Raw genomic sequence first — 18,818 nt, 5'->3', positions numbered from 1 at the left:
CCCAAGTTACCTCCTAGATTGCCGCGTGCGCACTCCGCGATGGGGGAAGGGAGCGCCACGGGGCCTGCCCCCAAGCGGAAGTGAGGTCGGCACATGCGCAGTGGCGACGAGGAGGTCTTGGGCAAGTTAAGGGCCGGCCTGCGCGCGAGCTGGTTTACGGAAGTGGTGCTGCGGCAGCATGCTGGCAGAGTTGGGTTTAATCGGGACCATAGGCGAAGATGACGAGGTGCCGGTGGAGCCTGAGTCTGACTCCGCGGACGAGGAGGAGGAGGTATGAGCCTATCTGGGTTCGGGGCGCTGCGGCGCGCATTCATATTTCTGTTACTGCTTCCTTTCTCCATGCTTCTTCAGGCCCCTGCCCTCAACTCCTCGGCGGCCTCCTGCCAGACCGGCAAGTGTCCCTGGAAGGGGGCCCCAAGATCTTCTTCAGTTTGCTCGCCACTAACTTTTCATCACCTCCGCTCCGGTGCCGGCAGCGTGCTGTGTCGTCTTGGTGAACTCAGTGTCCATCACTGACCTCATGTTGAATCCACGCCCTGCGTAGTAGAGACCCAGGGGCGAGGCCAGGCCTAATTCCTGATCAGGGATTCGTTCATTAAGCCAGTATTTATTGAACACTTACGTGTGCTACACCTAGTGTTGAGCGTTCGGGACACAGCAGTGAACAAGATGGGCAAGGACACCATTCTCCTGAAGCTCATGTTGGGTGGGACGGTTACAGACTTTAAGCACTATGGCAGTTAAAAGAGGAATCGTGTCATGAAAAAGATGCTCAGCCTTGAAAGATCCAGCCTGGGTGTTTGCCCCATGGTGGCCTCATCTGCCTACAGACACCTCCACTTGAGTGACCCGGGGCCTCAACAAATTCAGCACCAAAGTTGAACTCTGGTCTCCCTCACCTTGCCAATCTGCTCCATCTCAAGCCAGAAACCTGGGTGTCAACCTTGACAGCTTCCTCCTCACCCCCCTCCAGTCTTGTGCAGGCTAGCTCAAGAATCTCTCTTAAGCTTCTCCCCCTTTCTCCAACCACACTGCTCTCACCGTAGTCCATGCTACTGAGACCTTGTGCTTGGGGACCTAGCATCCTAACATATTTGATCTCCAGCTCTTTTCTTGCCACCTCTCTTGCACCCTCTTCCCCCAGGGTGTTCTCTGCTTAGCAGCTAGAATCTTTTTATTTCTTGAATGTAAAACTATCATAAAATGATGACGCCAAAGTTGATATATGAAGTGCTATACAGCTATCGATAGTTAAACTGAGTAGCCAAGAAATGATATGCAATCATTACTACTAACAAAGTTTAGCGTGAGAGTTCTCATGAAATTATTTAACTCAAGTAAGGAAAAAAGTCAGCATAGCACTTTGTAGTTCTTGGAAGCCATAGTTCAGCCAGTCTTCCTTCCTTTCCAGTTTTCACATGTATGGGTTTTTTGTTATTGATTAAAAAAATTTTTTTTTAATTTTAGAGAAAGCATGAGTGGGGGAGGGGGCAGAGGGAGAGAGAGAATCTTAAGAAGGCTCCATGCTCGGCACAGAGCCAGATGTAGGGCTTGATACAATGACCATGGGGTCATGACCTGAGCCAAAAGCAAGAGTCAGACGCTCAACTGACTGAGCCACTCAGGCGCCCCTTGTTACTGATTTCTAACTTAATTGAATTGCAGCAAGAGAAAATAATCTGTGTAATATTGATTCTTTGAAACTTTGAAGATTTCGGGGCACCTGGGTGGCTCAGTCGGTTAAGCGGCCGACTTCGGCTCAGGTCATGATCTCGCGGTCCGTGCTCTGTGCTGACAGCTCAGAGCCTGGAGCCTGTTTCAGATTCTGTGTCTCCCTCTCGCTGGCCCTCCCCTGTTCATGCTCTGTCTCTCTCTGTCTCAAAAATAAATAAAAACGTTAAAAAAAAATTAAAAAAAAAAGAAACTTTGAAGATTTGCTTAAAAGCCTCCTATGTGATCAGTTTTTGTACCTATTCCATGTTTGTTCCAAATACACATTCTATAATGGTGGGTGCAGTGTTCTCTACATGTTCACTGGAAAGAAGCTTATTGTACTCTTCAGGTTTTCTACAGACACTTAATTTTTGTCTGCTTAACCTATCAGTTACTGAGAGAGCTGTGTTAAAATCTGCCACAATTGTAGATTCCTGTTCTATACTCTTTCATCTCAGTACCGTAGTCACTCTGTTTCTCCCTCTTCCCAGGGGCCCATTGTACTGGGCAGAAAGCAGAAAGCCTTGCAGAAGAACCGTAGTGCCGATTTCAACCCTGACTTTGTTTTCACTGAGAAGGAGGGGGCATACGATGGCAGCTGGGCCATGGCTGATGTCATGAGCCAGCTCAAGAAGAAGGTGAGAACTGACAGAGATAGGCAGTTCCAGGCCTGGTAGAGTTGGACAGTAGGTTTCGGAGTCTAGCCTGGACCTCACTGCCTTTTGCCACTTGCTTACATTCAACAGACACTGGAACTCTTGGAAATAAACACGTGGGGTGGGGAGAAGCAGTCACAAATAACCCATAGTCTTGACTAAAACAAACGTGTAAAATATTGCAAAATAGGTGTATTACAGACTAGTTACAAACACATGAATTGATCTACAGATGATCAGAATCTGTATCAGAAATATCTTATTTTTAATGTATCAGAAATATCTTATTTCCTTCATTAGGAAAGGCATTCTCTAAAAACATACTGAAAAGGGGAAAAAAATCACAAATAAATTCTGTCTGATTGGCATGGGGAAGGGTTTTTCTAAGTAGCATTCAGATACAAATGTGACCTCTCTTGGTAATTATATTGTTGTAAATAGTAAACACCTTCTAAAATATAGATGTTCTTGGTTCCAGGTCAGGATTTTTCACAGTTGACTATTTGTTATGTTTGTTGTTGTTCTTGTTGTGAATAATCTGCAGATTGATTAATCTGTCCAAGGACAGACAAGCCTTTTCTGTAGTAACATTTGAGACCCAACCCTCAGAGAAATCTTGCTTTGTCTCTTTCCCATATGTGTTTCTTTTTCGTCTATTTTTATCAGCAGAGGGCAGCTACTACATTAGATGAGAAGATTGAGAAAGTTCGCAAGAAAAGGAAAACAGAGGTGAGAAAGCAGAGCAGGTACTTCTGTGTGTAGTTAAGCCCTGAGCTTTACCCTCAACACAACCCCACCATTTTTCTTTAAGTATGAACTGGAGAATGTCTGGTGCAGACAGGCTTCTCTTTGTCTGTGGTTAATATTCCTTAAGAATCCACATAGAGTTCTGCCCAGGCTGGGGAGCATGAGATTGCTCTTCAGAGGTTCTGGATTTCCTGAAGTTTTGTAGTTGCCTTGCTTTATTAAAATATTTTTTCCAGGATAAAGAAGCCAAGTCTGGGAAGTCAGAGAAGGACAAGGAAGCAAAGGAGGGCTCTGAACTGGAGGAGCAGGAAGACCTTGAAGGGAAGGATGAGGAAGGCCCAGAAGATGAAGACTCAGAGACTGATTACTCATCAGCTGATGAGAACATCCTCACCAAAGCAGGTGGATGCTACAGAGGCGATGTCAGAATGGGGGACAAGAAGTTGGAAAGGGTCTGCCTTTCCTCTGTAGGATTTCCTATGTTCTTCTACACAGTTCCATTTAAGATCTCCTTGTTAAACTCCTTCTAGCTTCTCTTTTTTCTTGGGATTTTGTTATGGTTGTCGTACTTTGCAGGCAGACTGTACCCTTTTCCCCATCCCCAGCCCCACTCAGCTGCTGGCACCTCTAAGATTCAGACCTATTTGGGGTGATAGGGTCCCCCACATCCCACCTCAGATGGGCCCCGCCATGAAAAGGGTGCTCTGTAATTATTTCTTGCAGAAACGAGTGCTAAAATATGATAATACAGCACGGTGGTCTCTGGGACTTGCCCGGTTTGCTGCTTGGTGTCCTCACCTGTGAACCGAGGCTAATGACAGTAGCTCCCTCAGGCTGTTGGGTAGATTCAGTGAGGTGTCCACATAAAGCACTTAGGACCGCATCTAGCAGATTGTACATGCTCAGTAAGCACAAGCCCTGATTGTCAGCTCTGTTTTTCTCCACAGATACACTCAAAGTAAAGGAGCGGAAGAAGAAGAAAGGACAGGTGCGTATGAGCGTGGACAACAGTGTGCAGCTTATTTTTGCATCCTGACTGGATTTTTGAGGCCAGTTAGTTTTCTTAGGCCCATTTTGCTGAATTCTTGGTCCATCTTTTGATTTCCCGGTGTAGGAAGCGGGAGGATTTTTTGAAGATGCATCCCAGTATGATGAAAACCTCTCCTTCCAGGACATGAACCTTTCTCGCCCTCTTCTGAAGGTATTGGCTTCTTTTGGCGACCATGGGATTATTGCAGTCACTGGGCAATAAACTGGCCCTAAACTGGGCTCTTTGCCTCCCTGAATTCTGTTGTCCACACAACTGCCAAAGAACCCTCTTACACAAAAAGTTCCCTTTTGGCTTGTAAGGCTCTGCCCCTTCTGGTCTCCTCTGATATGTCTCCTCACTCTTTGGCCTCCTCACTGGCCCTCAGAAAGGTTAGGTGTCTTCTTCTCAAGGTCTTGGCACTTCCTGCTCCCTCTGCCTGGAAGATTTTTTCAGTAATCTTGTTGGGGTGCTCCTCACCTCTTTCAGGGTTCTACTCAGTGTCCTTTGCTCAGTGAGACATTCCCTGATCCTACTGTAAATTGTCCTCCTCCCAAACCCCCTTGTCTGCTGTAGTTTTCTCCATAGCATTTATCTCCATGTGGCATGTGTTTCTTTCTGGTCTTTTTTTTTCATACCAGATTGTAAGATTGCCAAGGTGGGGTTTTTATTTCTTTGGTGTAGTGCTGTGTCCTCCATGCTTAGAACAGGCCTCCCACACAGTAGGCACTTGATAAATGCGGAATGAATGGGAGGGATTGAAGCAGTCACCACCTGCTTGTTTCATGTTGGGACTCCTCCTCCCCCTCCTGTGTGACCCTGTCTTTTCTGTTCAGGCCATTACAGCCATGGGCTTCAAGCAGCCCACCCCGATTCAGAAGGCATGCATACCTGTGGGTCTGTTGGGGAAGGATATCTGTGCCTGTGCAGCCACTGGGACAGGTAAGAGGAAGAGGCAGAAGGAGGGTGTTCAACCTGCAGCAAGGGTCTATGTTGATTTACCCAAGGGCCACCTTTGCTAAATATGCAAATATAGGGGCACCTGGGTGGCTCAGTCGGTTGAATGTCCAACTTCAGCTCAGGTCATGATCTCACGGTTCATGAGTTCGAGCCCCGTGTTGGGCTCACTGCTGTCAGCAAGGAGCCTGCTTTGGATCCTCTGTTCCCCTCTCTCTGCCCCTTCTCTCTCTCTCTCTGCCCCTCCCCTGCTCACATTCTCTCTCTCAAAAATGACTAAATATTAAAAATATATATATAAATATAAACTGTAATGCAGTAACACTGTATATTCTGTTTATTAATTTCCTTAAAAAAAAAACCCTCAACATTATATTTTCTTATTTTTAAAAAATGTTTATTTATTTATTTTGAGAGTGAGAGCAGGGGAGGGATAGAGAGAGACAGGGAGAGAAAGAATCCCAAGCAGGCTCCACTCTGTGAGAGCCCGATGCGTGTCTCGACCCCAGGAACTGCAAGATCATGACCTGAGCCAAGATCAAGAGTCTGGTGCTTAATTGACTGAGCCACTCAGGCGCTCCTACATTTTCTTATTTTTTAAAATACTCTTCATTTTTAAAAAATGGTTGCATGGTATTCTATTATGTAACTATTTTTACTCTGCAATTAACTGCACTAATATACAAGGTTGTGATGAACACTCCTTTCATAAAATCTTCACTCCTGTGACTGGGGCTTATGTATAAATAACATGACCTTCACCAGACTCCCCTGAAATCTGTGTCCTGTGAATATCCTATTAGGGTATCTCTGTGACCATGACTTCTTGTCGCTGCTCTAATGGGAATAAGGATTTTATAAAACATGTTCATCACGGTGTTTCATATCAGTACAGTTAATTATAGAGTAGAAATAGTCATGTGATAGAATATTATGCAACCATTAAAATAAACGTATTTAAAGAAACAGGAAATCCATTTATTTATTTTTTTTTTTAAGTAATCTCTACCCCCAACATGAGTCTCTTAACTCACGATCCTGAGATCAAGGGCTGCATGTTCTGCCAACTGAGCCAGCCAGGCACCGTTAACACGGTGCTTTTTTTAAACGGGGATTACTGAACAGAATATATAGTGTTATTGCCTTAAATTTGTCTTTTTATATTTCTGTCCGTTCAGAAGAATATTGGTAATATAGATACCATTATATTGGTGCTTTATCTCTGGCTGAATTGTGGGTGATTTTTATTATTTTCATATTTGTTTTTGTACTTCTCAGATTGTTTACGTGGATGCTGTGGTTTAAAACCAGAAAAAAAGCTTTATGAAAAACAAATTTGCTTCATTTCCTCCTGAACAGATACGTAGGTTTTCTGGGCTCAGGTGAATACCTGAATCTGGAAGGGACTGAAGCTCCCCTCACTGCTTTGCTGCTACCTTTTCCCGTAGGTAAAACTGCTGCTTTTGCCCTCCCTGTCTTGGAGCGTCTGATCTACAAACCCCGCCAGGCTCCTGTCACCCGCGTGCTCGTGCTGGTTCCCACCCGAGAACTGGGCATCCAGGTGCACTCTGTAACCAAGCAGCTGGCTCAGTTCTGCAACATTACCACCTGCCTGGCTGTGGGTGAGTGTCTGGCTGTCCCTGAGAGACTGTGACGTGGTGGCGGGTGGGAAAGCCTTCCTACGATTAAAACCACTGAAAAAGCAGATGAGGTGTTGTCGAAGTAGATAGTGGGGGGGGCTTAACTGAGACTTAACCAGCCTTAAAAAATGAAACTTCCAAGATTTGGGGCAAAAAAATTTTCTTGGTACTAAACCAATTTAGGATGTAATTTTTGGTTTGTATGAATAAAGAATCAAATATTTGGGGCAGAATATTTCTGATGATGTTATGTGATAACTGTTCTTTAACAGTTCCCTTCCCTGTGCAGGGGGAAGTCGGAGGTAATGTAGAAAGCATTAGTTTTCACAGCAGCTGCTTCTGTCAGTCCTTGTGTGTTTGAATCCACCTATTCTGAAGTGTCTTCCTGTCATCATCTTTTTTCACACTTAGCACGATTGTAATGTAATGATCTGCCTCTCCCAGTGTCTTTTAAATCCACACGATCAGGGCCTTTGCCAGTCTTGTCCTCTGCTCTTTCCCCTGCATCTGGGATGAGACATGGCAGGTGGCAGGGCCCAGTCAATACCGATGAACCACTGACTGAATTGACCACCTGTCGGGGGGGGGGCTCTTCTCTGCAGGGGGCCTGGATGTGAAGTCTCAGGAAGCAGCTCTTAGGGCAGCGCCTGACATCCTCATCGCCACCCCAGGCCGGCTCATCGATCACCTCCACAACTGCCCTTCCTTCCACCTGAGCAGTATCGAGGTGCTCATCCTGGATGAGGCTGACAGGTACACCTGGAATGGTGAGGCCCCAGGTGCTCTGAGGTCCTGTGGCCACCACATTATTCTGCATGGATCTTGCCATAGCCATGTGTGCGATGCCAGTTTAGCTGCTCACATTTGGACCTCTTCCTCATTAGCCTGGATTATTTTGCTTTTTTTCTCTATAATGTGACAGTGAAGAGGGAGGATAGATCAGATTCTGGCTTTGCCACTTCCTGAGATTTGGAAATATAAGTGAGGGATAAGAATAAATACCCACCAAGGGGCGCCTGGGTGCCTCAGTCAGTTGAGCGTCCGACTTCGGCTCAGGTCAAGGTCTCACAGTTCGTGGGTTTGAGAACCTCGTGGGGCTCTGTGCTGACAGCTCAGAGCCTGGAGTTCGCTTTGGATTCTGTCTCCTCTCTGCCCCTCCCCTGCTCATGCGGTTTCTCTCTCTCAAGAATAAATAAAAACATTAAAAAAAAATTTAAGAATAATACCCTCCTCATGGTGTTGAGGATTCAAGGAGTAATACAGGTGAAGTGGCAGGTGCACGGTGAGGATTCAACAGTCTGTTACTGAGATAGGGGACCCCCTCCTTCCTTCCTTTCTCTCTCTCTCTCTCTCTCTCTCTCTCTCTCTCTCTTTCTCTCTCTCTCCCCCTCTCTCCCTCCCTCTCTTTCTCTCATATGGCTCCCATCTGCTTACCTCTTTCCTTCATGACCAAACAGAATGAACCTCAACGAACCGGACTAATGATTGAGGTGGAGGCAGGGGAATGAGGCGCCTGTTCAGGTTTCCTCTCCAGTTGAAGCATCTCCAAACTAAGCAGGTCCTGAACTGAACTTCTGACCCCATATGCCCCTTCCTCTCTCTTCCCATCTCAGTGCTTGGCAGGCCTGTCTTCCAGTTGTCCTGGGAAGAATTCTTTGCATCATCTGTGTCCTCATCGTCCACCCACAAAGCAGCCATTGGGAAGTCCTGTCAGCCCATGAAGGGGCTTCTGCACTTGCTGTCCTCTCAGCTTGGACTGAACCTTTAGTTCCTCAGGTTTCTGTTCCAGCTGTTACTTACTGGAAGAGCCTTTGCTGGCCCCTCTAACACTTCTGTCTTCCATTCTCTGAGGCGTTACACCTTTCCTACCTCCTACATTGTCACCCGAATGGTTCCGTGGTGGTTGTGTCCCTCCTCTCCCCTGGAACATATTTGTGAAGAGCTTGTTGCTCTACGTCCAGGATTGTGTCTGGTATCTAGCAGATGCTTGGTAAGTGTTTATTGAATAATGGATTAAATCCCCCTGAGCAAATGAACCATTCTTGAGTCCTGAGGGAGGTAAAGGAGATCTTTCTAAGCAAAGGGAACATGATCTGATTTAGGTTTTGAAGGGGAAGGGAATTGTATTAAAAAGTGTTAATGTCTAGAGGCGCCTGGGTGGCTCAGTCAGTTAAAACGTCTGAGTCTTGATTTTGGCTCAGGTCATGATCTTGCAGTTTATGAGTTTGAGCCCTGCGGTAGGCTCTGTGCTGACAGTGCAGTGCCTGCTTGGGATTCTCTCTCTCTCTCTCTCTCTCTCTCTCTCTCTCTCTCTCTCTCTCCCCCTCCCTCCCTCCCCCCCTTCCCCCGCCCTCCCCTGCTCTCGTGCGTGCACACACTCTGTGTCTCTCTCTCAAAATAAATAAATGTTAAAAAAGTTTTTTTAAATGTTAATGTCCCAGAAGACCAAGAAAGTCTGTGGAAGGGTCTTATTAAGGCAACCAAGGACCATGACAGCTAAATGTGGTACCTGATCCTTGACTGGAGCCTGAGCTGGAGGGAGAAACACTGTAGAGGATTTGGTCAGTTGAACAAATTGGAGTTAACGTAATCCTATACTGATTAATATTATCTACAAGAAGAAAAAGGTTCCTTTACAGTGAAGAGAACTGGCAGGTCCCACCTTAATCATGTGATCAAACTCACGTCAGTGACTGTCTGTCTCCAGATGGAGAGGGAGGTGCACAGCCGCATCCCTGCACGTTCTCGCAGCAATGAGTTATTGAATCAGGTCACTGGGAAATAATCAGACAAAGACAGAATGTGAAAAAGCTTGAGGAGACTTTTCTGGATGAAGGGAGACCAAAGAAACATGACAGCCAATGCAGTGTAGGAACTTTGGTTCCTGAACTGAAAACATAAAAAGACAGCTATAAAATGACATTTTGGAGATAGTTAGGGATATTTCAATATGGACTGTAGTTTAGACACTACTCAAACACTTCAACGTTTTGGGTGTGATAACGACATTGTGATTATGTAGGAGAAGGTCCTTAGGGATTGTGCACTGAGATAGTTAGGGTCAAGGTGTGGTGATGTCTGCAACTTATAAATAGCTCTGCAAAAAAAAATAAATAAATAAATAAAAAATAAAAACAAACGTGGCCAGATGATAGTTCTTAGTGAATCTTGGTGAACGGCTAAACCAACAGTACTAATTCATAAGTCAATAAATGAGCCTGCAACATAACCAGTTACAACATCACTGCAACAGATGCAAGCTCAGTCCATTTCTCTTGATTCCTTCTCCCTGCGTATCAGGATGCTGGACGAGTACTTTGAGGAACAGATGAAGGAGATCATCCGGATGTGTTCCCACCACCGCCAGACGATGCTTTTCTCAGCCACTATGACGGACGAGGTGGGCCTCAGGAATTCTGCTGGGGTGAACGGAGGGGTGCAGAGGACCCTGCCTGGGCTGCAGCGGGGGGCCTGGGGCAAACATGGCTTGCCTCCACTGCCTCCTCCTCTCCCCACCTCCCTGCCTCCTGGCAGGCCAGTGAGCATTCGTGTCTTTGTGCTGGGCAGGTAAAAGATCTGGCTTCTGTCTCCTTGAAGAATCCCGTCCGAATATTTGTGAACAGCAACACGGATGTGGCCCCCTTCCTGAGGCAGGAGTTTGTCCGGATCCGGCCGAATCGGGAAGGGGACCGGGAAGCCATCGTGGCAGGTGAAAGCCCAGGGTGCCAGATTCCCTTGGCCTTGTGGGTGGCACACTCTAGCGGTGGGGTGTTTCCTGACACCTCCTCTCTCAGGATCCCCAGACCTGTTGCATGGTACTTGTTTATTTATTTGCTCTGCCACGTGGGCCACAGGTCCTTCCTCCCCTTTCTCTGTCACCTCACCTCTTTCCTGCTGTCCAGTCCTCTTTCGGTCCTGCTGAATACATAGCTATTTCCCCCACCACCACCCCTCTGGCCCTTGGTTCAAGCTACTGCCTCTCTTGCCTGAATTGTTGGCAGTGGCCTTGTACTTGGCTCCTACTCCCACTCTTGTTCCTTGGTAACCCTTTCTCCACACTGCTGATCATTTAAAGTGATCATTTACTAGTGAACATTTGCTCACGTTACCTCCCTATTTACAACCCTCTGGTGTCTCCCCATTGCACTTAGACCACAATCTACATTCCCTAGCAAGTCCCGTATGGTCCTCTGGGACCTGGCCCCTGCCTGCCTGGAGTCCTCAGCCTTGGTGCCTTTGCTCATGATGCCCAGCCATGCTCTCCTGCTTTCGTTGAAACCAAGTTTGTCTTGCCTCGGGGCCTTTACATTTGCTCTTTCCTCTGCCTGAAATCTTCCCCCAAATCTTGTACTTTGTCATTCAGCCTAGTATCACCTCTTTAGAGAGGCCAGCCCTAAAGCTGCCTCCCTGTCTTGCTTTCACTCTCCCACAGCATTTATCACACTTGGGAATTGGCTTCTCTTCTCTGCCCTGGAACGTGAGCCTGTCTTCTCCAGTGCCAGGCACAGCAGCCACTTCATAAGTGAGGGAGTGGAGAGTATGTATTGGAGGTGGCTTCCAGCTCACTCTTCTCTCCTCTCCAGCTCTGTTGACAAGAACCTTCACTGACCACGTGATGCTGTTCACCCAGACCAAGAAGCAGGCCCACCGCATGCACATCCTCCTGGGGCTCATGGGGCTGCAGGTGGGCGAGCTCCATGGCAACCTGTCACAGACACAGCGGCTGGAGGCCCTCCGGTAAACTTCGGGGGCCTGAGGCTCCCCTCCATCCTTCAGAGAGGGCTCTCATTTGAAAGGGGGGAAATCCCACACAGAGGTTACGTTAGAGCAGTAGCATGGAATGCAGATAGCATGACTCCCTACCTCAAAGATTTTAGTTTCACTGCTGTAAGGTTGTCTCAGACACATTCAGAACTCCTTATAGTCCCGCAGATGACACTCATGCCCTAGGATAGAGTGTGGGAACTGCTGAGGGGGCCACAGCAGGAAATTCTGATTTGGGAGGACATAGCATGTGTCTTGTTCTTTATAGGTTTTCCAGAGCAGTGGGCATACCTGGGTCTGTTAGAATGAGATTTGGAATCAAAGCCAGCCACCATTTCCTCATCATTTACTTTGCTGTGCCCTTGCCCTTTGTTTTTCCATGTGTTTTCTTGTTTAATTCTCATAGAATGGAGTCATGCTGGTAGGCAGGGAGAAACCTTTAGAATTCTCCACCTATCCCCATAGATCATAGGCAGCTGAAAGTTATTTTTATAAAGAAAGGCTGTTTTGAACGCGGAAGACATTTGCATCTGCTACTTCCTATAATCTAGCTCTGTGGTTCCTGACTTTCGTATTTGTAGAGTTGGGGCTTATGGTGGTATAAACAAAACTACATTTGTTCTGTGTTACAGGATGTTTAAGGTGTTGTGTGAAGTATTAGATGGTCTGACGTTTAGGATCTTGTCCAGATGGTCACTCTGACCATCTATACTCTGCTGCTTGACTCCAAAGGGATTGGTGTTCTCTCTGCTGGCTCAGGCTCCTGCAAGCGTTTTTGGGCTTAAGTATCCAAGTGAACATCTGTTTGTGGCTATTTCCAGGCGCTTTAAGGACGAACAGATTGACATCCTTGTGGCCACAGATGTGGCAGCCCGTGGACTTGACATCGAGGGGGTCAAAACGGTGAGCAGCTCGTATCTTCCTTGAACTTTTGGTGGGAGTCTTTGTGCCTCCTTGTGTCCCCTTTCCCTCCAACTCCCAGGTCTGACTTTGACCTTCCAGGTAATCAACTTCACGATGCCCAACACCATCAAGCATTATGTCCACCGAGTGGGGCGAACGGCGCGGGCTGGCAGGGCTGGGCGCTCAGTGTCTCTGGTGGGAGAAGAGGAGCGGAAAATGCTGAAGGAGATCGTAAAAGCCGCCAAAGCCCCTGTGAAGGCCCGGATACTTCCCCAAGGTGAGCAGGCACCACTGCAGCAGCTCAGGGTGGTTGGGGTGGGCAGGGCAGGGTCCTAGGTCAGACTCTGTGCGACAGAGCTGGGGGTAGAGGGTAATAGGTGAGAGCAGGTGCCTTGTGGTCAGGAGTCAGGTTTGAATCCCAGTCCTGCCCCTTCCTTGCTGAGTGATCCTGGGCCGGTCTCACCTTGCCTCTCTGGGCTTTGGTCTCTCTCTATGTGAAAGGGAACAGTGACAGACTTGTGCCCTGAGTGCCCCACTGTTAGGTTATTTTCCATCTTTTGGGAAGAGAAGGCTTCATTTTGGGGTAAAATCCCTACTAATCACCCTCCTTCCTTTCACAGGGGGGCAGAGGGCAGCACTTCTATGTTTTAGATATCTTTCATGCTTTTCCTTCTCCTCTGTAGGGGTCATATAAAGCACATCCTTTCTAAAAATTGTTTTTTAAAGTTATAAAAATAATATATATTCAGTATTAGAAAACAGTAAGTGGAAGAGCTCACCGTTAGCATTTGGGCCACATCCTTTGAGACCTTTATTCCGTTCACGATGTCTTTTTCCTCTCGTTTTCATTTTCATGTCATTCATTCTGTCAGCTAACAGTTCCTGGGACTACCAAGTGCCTCGTGCTGTTTATTCTAGGTATCAGGGATATAGCAGAAAGCAAAACAGCTGAGACTCTGGTGGAAAAAAGACAATAAATCATAGATGTGATCTAGCATGACAGGAGGAGAGATGCTACTTTCGAAAGCTGTTTAGGAAAGGCCTCTGAACAGATGGCATTTGAGCTGAGTCCTGAATCAGGAGAACGAGGCAGCCGTGAGTGCTCTGGAGACTGTGTGCCCAGCAGAGGAAAACAGGGTAAAGCCTCTGAGGCAGCAGACTTGGTGTGCAAATTAAACTGAAGGAAGAGCCAGAGGGCCCAGGGCACAGTGAGCAAGGTGGAGATAGGTGCTCAGAGAGGTAGGTAGGGGCCATGCTTAGGAGTTTGGATTATTCCAAGAGCAACAGGCTCTTGGGGGGGGGGGGGGGGGGGGGGGGGCGGGGGAGGGGGTTGTTGTTAAGCGGAGAAATAACATGTAAAAAATCCCCATTTTCTATCGTCACTAAATACACATTTATATTGTTTTCATCAGTTATACAGTACTTATCATCAGCTAAAAAATTGTTTTGTTCCCTTCCCTTGAGATGTCATCCTCAAGTTCCGGGACAAGATTGAGAAAATGGAGAAGGACGTGTATGCGGTTCTGCAGCTCGAGGCTGAGGAGAAAGAGTTGCAGCAGTCGGAAGTCCAGGTGTGGCCGAGTAGAGGGCTGTGGCCCGCAGTACCGTGCAGAAAGCCGACCACAGAGCAGAGCCCGCAGCCCCTGCCGGCTCTGCCCTTCCGAAATGCTGTGTCTGCCAAACGTTATCGGAGCCCCAGACATTTGCAGGCAGCGGCTTCTTGCAGCTGCCATGTTACGTATCCTCAGATGTAGGTTTCACAGCAGCCATCATTTTGCTGTTTCCACAGATCAACACAGCAAAACGGCTCCTGGAGAAGGGGAAAGAGGTGCTGAACCACGAGCCTGAGAGGAGTTGGTTCCAGACCAAGGAAGAGAGAAAGAAGGAAAAAAGTATGTTGGAGAGGTCTCTCAAAAAGCTGACCACAGAATTTTCCTGGAACCCAGCAATGCCACTGCTAGGTCTATTCCCAAAAGAACTGAGAACAGGGACTCAAATGGATACTTCTATGCCAGTATCCATTAAAGCATGATTCACAATAGCCAAGGGTTAGAAGCAACCTGTGTCTGTCAGCAGATGAACAGATACACAAAACGACACAGTACGTGGTACAACCTGATACGTGCTGCAAGGGTGAACCTTGAATACATGCCAAGTGAAATGATCCATACGCAGAAGGACAGATATCTGTGATTCTGCTTATATGAGGTACCTAGAGAGGCAAATCCATAAATGCAGAAAGTAGAATAGAGATTACCAGGGGTTGTGGGGAGGGAGTTATTATTAATGGTTACAGAGCTTTCATTTGGGATGATGAAAGAGTTACAGAAACATCACGGTGATGGTTGTGCAACACTGTGAATGTAATTAGTGCTACTGAATTGTAGATGTAGAATGCATAAAAGGGCAAATTTTGTGTTCTGTCCTTTTTGCCACAATTTAAAAAAAGTAGGTCGGGAAGATATTTATATGTATTCCCTACGCTCCCCCCTTTTTATCACACAAATGAATTCAGATTTTTCTACACCTAGTTTCTTTTCTTTTCTTTCTCGTTTCTTTCTTTCTCTCTTTCATTTTATTTATTTTGACAAGAGAGAGAGAGAGTGGGGGGGGGGGGGGGGGCAGAGAGAAAGGGAGAAAAAGAGCCCAAGCAGGCTGTGTGCTGTCAGCACAGAGCATGACACGGGGCTCAAACCCACGAACTATGAAATCATGACCTGAGCTGAAACCAAGAGTCAGAACACTTAACCAACTGACACTTAACCACCCAGGTGCCCCATATGCCTTGCTTTTTCCACTTAATTTTGTAGCTTATATTTTATACAGGTACGTACCTAGTTAACTTTTTTTTAAATGGGTGCACGGTGTTCCATCACGTGGGTAGATTATAATTTATTTAATTAGTTTACTGTTGAGGGACACTGAGGTTGTTTATAATTTCTTGCTGTTGTAAACATGTAGTGAATAACTGTACAAATGCCCTTTCACAATTAAGCAAGTATATTTGATTTGCAGGATAAATCCCTGAAAGTGAAACTGTAGGTCAGAGGGTGTGTGTATTTATTATTTTGTTAGGGATTGCAAACTTACCCTGCTAAGAGGTTGTATCCGCAGTTTAAGAAATACCACCTGTATTTGATGGGACAAAAAATTAGAGTGTGTGTACGTTAAGTTTCTGTGTTAAAAATAGTTATATTGTGGAAAGGTCTGGGACTGTAAGTGAACCAAATCATCTTTCATAACAGGAGGTAGATAATGTCTCAAATGGGTTGAGGAATAGTGCAATAAGCATGTGATTTAGTGAGATTACCACTTGGTGGAGGTAACCACCAGGAAAGGACATGATTTGCTGCTTCTCATTTTTTTTTTTTGAACTCTTACATACCAATTTAAAATACGTGCACGTCTTTAAAAAAAGATACAAAAGGGGCGCCTGGGTGGCTCAGTCGGTTGAGCGTCCGACTTCAGCTCAGGTCATGAGCTCATGGTCCGTGAGTTCGAGCCCCGCATTGGGCTCTGTGCTGACAGCTCAGAGCCTGGAGCCTGTTTCAGATTCTGTGCCTCCCTCTCTCTCTGACCCTCCCCAGTTCATGTTCTGTCTCTCTCTGTCTCAAAAATAAATAAACGTTAAGAGGAAAAAAAAAAAAAAAGTAAATTGCTTTAAAAAAAAAAAAAAAAAAGATACAAAAGAGTACCGGAAATCTCATGTTGTCTCCTCATCCTAGTTGCCAAGGCTCTGCAGGAGTTTGACTTGGCCTTAAGAGGAAAGAAGAAGAGGAAGAAGTTTATGAAGGATGCCAAGAAAAAGGGGGAGATGACAGTGAGTGGCTTTCCCTTCGGAGTTGAGTCCCGGCCCAGTGGCTTGTGTCAGGGCTTCCTGGTCTGTTCCATACTCACATCATCCTTCTTTCCAGGCAGAAGAAAGGTCCCAGTTTGAAATCCTTAAGGCACAGATGTTTGCTGAGCGGCTGGCCAAGAGGAATCGCAGAGCCAAGAGGGCCCGAGCAATGCCGGAAGAGGAGCCAGCAAGAGTCCCCGGTAGGCAGATGGGACTGCCTGGTAGGAGGCTTCTCCCTGAAACTTGTACTTGTGGTCAGGGAGAAAATTGGAGGGATGATAAGACCCTGTAGTTTTTGAGTAATGAGTGTGCACCAGTGTGTACAGCTGTCCAGTTTTGGGTTCCCAAGTGGGGAAGTGACCCCATGATTAGTGGGGACAGCTAGGATTTGAACCCAGGCATTTCTGACTCTGGAGCCTATGTCCTTACAAACTGCTACTTGGAGGAGTGGGTCAGGGTAGAAAGAAGTGAAGTCAGTCTTTCAGCCCATTTCACATTTCAGTGGTTTTTACTTTGGGATTCTGCAGTCGTCCTTTGGAGTGGTTCTTCAGATGTGGCACTTCTGAATTCCTCATCTCTTTTTTGCTGGGACCTGATTGATGTCTTGTTTCCATGTCAGTAAATCACCAGACCAGAGCATTCACTGAATTTGGAACCATTACCCTGAGCTTAAGGATTGGATTTGGGAGCTTAGGCCAAAGAGGACATATGTAACCTGTTCTTTCTCTGCACAGCCAAGAAACAAAAGCAGCTGAAGAAATCTGTATTTGATGAAGAACTTACTAACACAAGCAAGAAGGCCTTGAAACAGTATCGAGCCGGGTAGAGTTTTAAGTCATCATGGGGTTCTTCATATTATGATTAAAGCTATACACCTTCTTCCTCCTTCTGTGCTCCCCAATTCCCATATACCTGTAGCTTTATAATACTTAATTTTAAGGGCTCTTGTCTGACACCTTCCCCCCTCCACAGCCCATCTCTGGATCCCAGAGTGAGAATAGGAGGAAAGAATTAAGGCCCTCCTACCTTGGAGGAGAAACAGCACATTTCTGGTTCAGAAATAGAATAGCAGAGGATCCCTTTTTACTCATAGGAATGTGTTATACACACCCCACCCCAGGATGGGGATAGATTAAGCTTCCCAAGTAGTTTATTTTTGTAAAACTAAAAAAAAAAATTTTTTTTTAAGTTTATTTTGAGGGAGGGAGAGCAAGCGAGCAAGGGAGGGGCAGAAAGAGAGAGGGAGAGAATCCCAAGCACGCTCTGCGCTGTCAGCGCAAAGCCTGATCTGGGGCTCAAACTCGTGAACCATGAGATCATGACCTGAGCCCAAACCAAGAGTTGGACGCTTGACTGAGCCAAGCCAGTGCTCCAGTTTTGTTTTGTTTTTTAAATGTTTATTTTAGTTTTTAAAAATGTTTAATTTTTGAGAGACAGAGTGCTGAGTGTGAGCAGGGGAGGGGCAGAGAGAGGGGGTGACACAGAATCCAAAACAGCTCCAGGCTCTGAGCTGTCAGCACAGAGCCCGATGCGAGGCTCGAACCCACAAACTGTGAGATCATGACCTGAGCTGAAGTCAGAAAGTCAGAGGCTTAACCAATTGAGCCACCCAGGTGCCCCAATTAGTTTTATATGCATGAGAAGGGAGTCTTTTTTTTGGAGCTGGGCCCTGAATTCCACAGTCCTATATTTAATCAGGGGAAAACACTACGTGTAGAACCTCAGGCCCTGAAAATGATGCATTAGTGATGCCTCATGTGGGAGCAGGCGGTAGGGGTTTTGGGACATCATCTGTCTTTCCAGCAGCCATTTCAGCATCTTACCTTCTTGAACCCACAGCCCCTCCTTTGAAGAAAGGAAACAGTTGGGCTTGCACCACCAAAGACGAGGAGGAAACTTTAAATCTAAATCCAGGTAATATTTGCAGTTTTGGAGGGCCAGAGGTTATGACTGGGATTGGAGAACAAACCTTTCATGGGAAAGCTCCACCTTGTTTCTGTCTTTGGGAGCTAGTCTTCACTCTGCTGATTTTCTTTGTAGGTACAAGAGGAGGAAGTAGCTGTGGTGGCCTGGAGTTCGTGGGGCAGCCCTTAGATCCCTTCCTTATGGGAAGTCATCCTGGCTTGGTCTCTTTTCTCCATTTGTAAAAAAAACTTTAAAAAATTTAGTGTGTCATTTGTACATTAAAAAAGAAAAAAAGGTTGGGAGTGGTGGTGATATGTAGAGCTATTTCCTAAGCATCCTTGTGAGTCAGCCAAGGCTCACTTCTTACTGATTAACTTTCAAAGAGTACCTGGTTGGCTCAGCTGAAGGAGCATGTGACTCTTGATCTCGGGGTTGGGAGTTTGAGCCCTATGTTGGGTATAGAGATTAAATAAAACTTAAAAAAAAAATTACAAGTTAAAAATGTGTGTACGTGTGTATATATAATATATACTACACACACACACACCCCCAAACAGAGGAAGTATATTTTGGGAGAGAATAAACCGATCTGAATTGTAGATTTTATTCCTGTCTCTTCCCTCAATATAGTCTACCCCATATACTTCCTATGCATCTTATATGCTTAT

General features: G+C 46.2%; 1 protein-coding gene across 2 annotated transcripts; it reads left to right on the top strand.

Moving 5' to 3' along the window:
• Nucleotides 1-89: 89 nt before the first annotated feature.
• Nucleotides 90-18,448, top strand: DDX27 (DEAD-box helicase 27). 2 transcript variants are annotated; one of them, XM_043553704.1, is made up of 21 exons: nucleotides 90-271; nucleotides 2,205-2,351; nucleotides 3,039-3,098; nucleotides 3,353-3,518; nucleotides 4,064-4,104; nucleotides 4,231-4,317; nucleotides 4,980-5,085; nucleotides 6,549-6,722; nucleotides 7,343-7,493; nucleotides 10,041-10,140; nucleotides 10,308-10,449; nucleotides 11,324-11,477; nucleotides 12,326-12,407; nucleotides 12,507-12,684; nucleotides 13,872-13,978; nucleotides 14,197-14,299; nucleotides 16,133-16,227; nucleotides 16,322-16,445; nucleotides 16,980-17,067; nucleotides 18,085-18,159; nucleotides 18,286-18,448. In XM_043553704.1, the coding sequence occupies exons 1-21, from the start codon at nucleotides 179-181 to the stop codon at nucleotides 18,302-18,304; spliced, it is 2,292 nt and encodes a 763-aa protein (XP_043409639.1). In that variant the 5' UTR covers nucleotides 90-178; the 3' UTR covers nucleotides 18,305-18,448. The 2 variants fall into 2 exon arrangements, with proteins under 2 accessions (XP_043409639.1, XP_043409638.1); XM_043553703.1 differs by having other exon boundaries at nucleotides 3,036-3,098.
• Nucleotides 18,449-18,818: the final 370 nt, after the last annotated feature.

Source organism: Prionailurus bengalensis, chromosome A3, assembly GCF_016509475.1.
Source record: "Prionailurus bengalensis isolate Pbe53 chromosome A3, Fcat_Pben_1.1_paternal_pri, whole genome shotgun sequence".
In the NCBI taxonomy this organism is placed as follows: Eukaryota; Metazoa; Chordata; class Mammalia; order Carnivora; family Felidae; genus Prionailurus; species Prionailurus bengalensis.
Note: the sequence above shows the minus strand (reverse complement) of the source record. Positions and strands in the feature narration are given on the sequence as shown.

Bases quoted from the DNA above. Each gene is read 5' to 3' on its own strand.
- DDX27 (XM_043553703.1), top strand. From the start codon at position 179: ATGCTGGCAGAGTTGGGTTTAATCGGGACCATAGGCGAAGATGACGAG. The intron at 13,979-14,196 runs GTGTGGCCGAGT...CTGTTTCCACAG, and splicing joins TGCAGCAGTCGGAAGTCCAG to ATCAACACAGCAAAACGGCT. The intron at 16,228-16,321 runs GTGAGTGGCTTT...CCTTCTTTCCAG, and splicing joins AGAAAAAGGGGGAGATGACA to GCAGAAGAAAGGTCCCAGTT.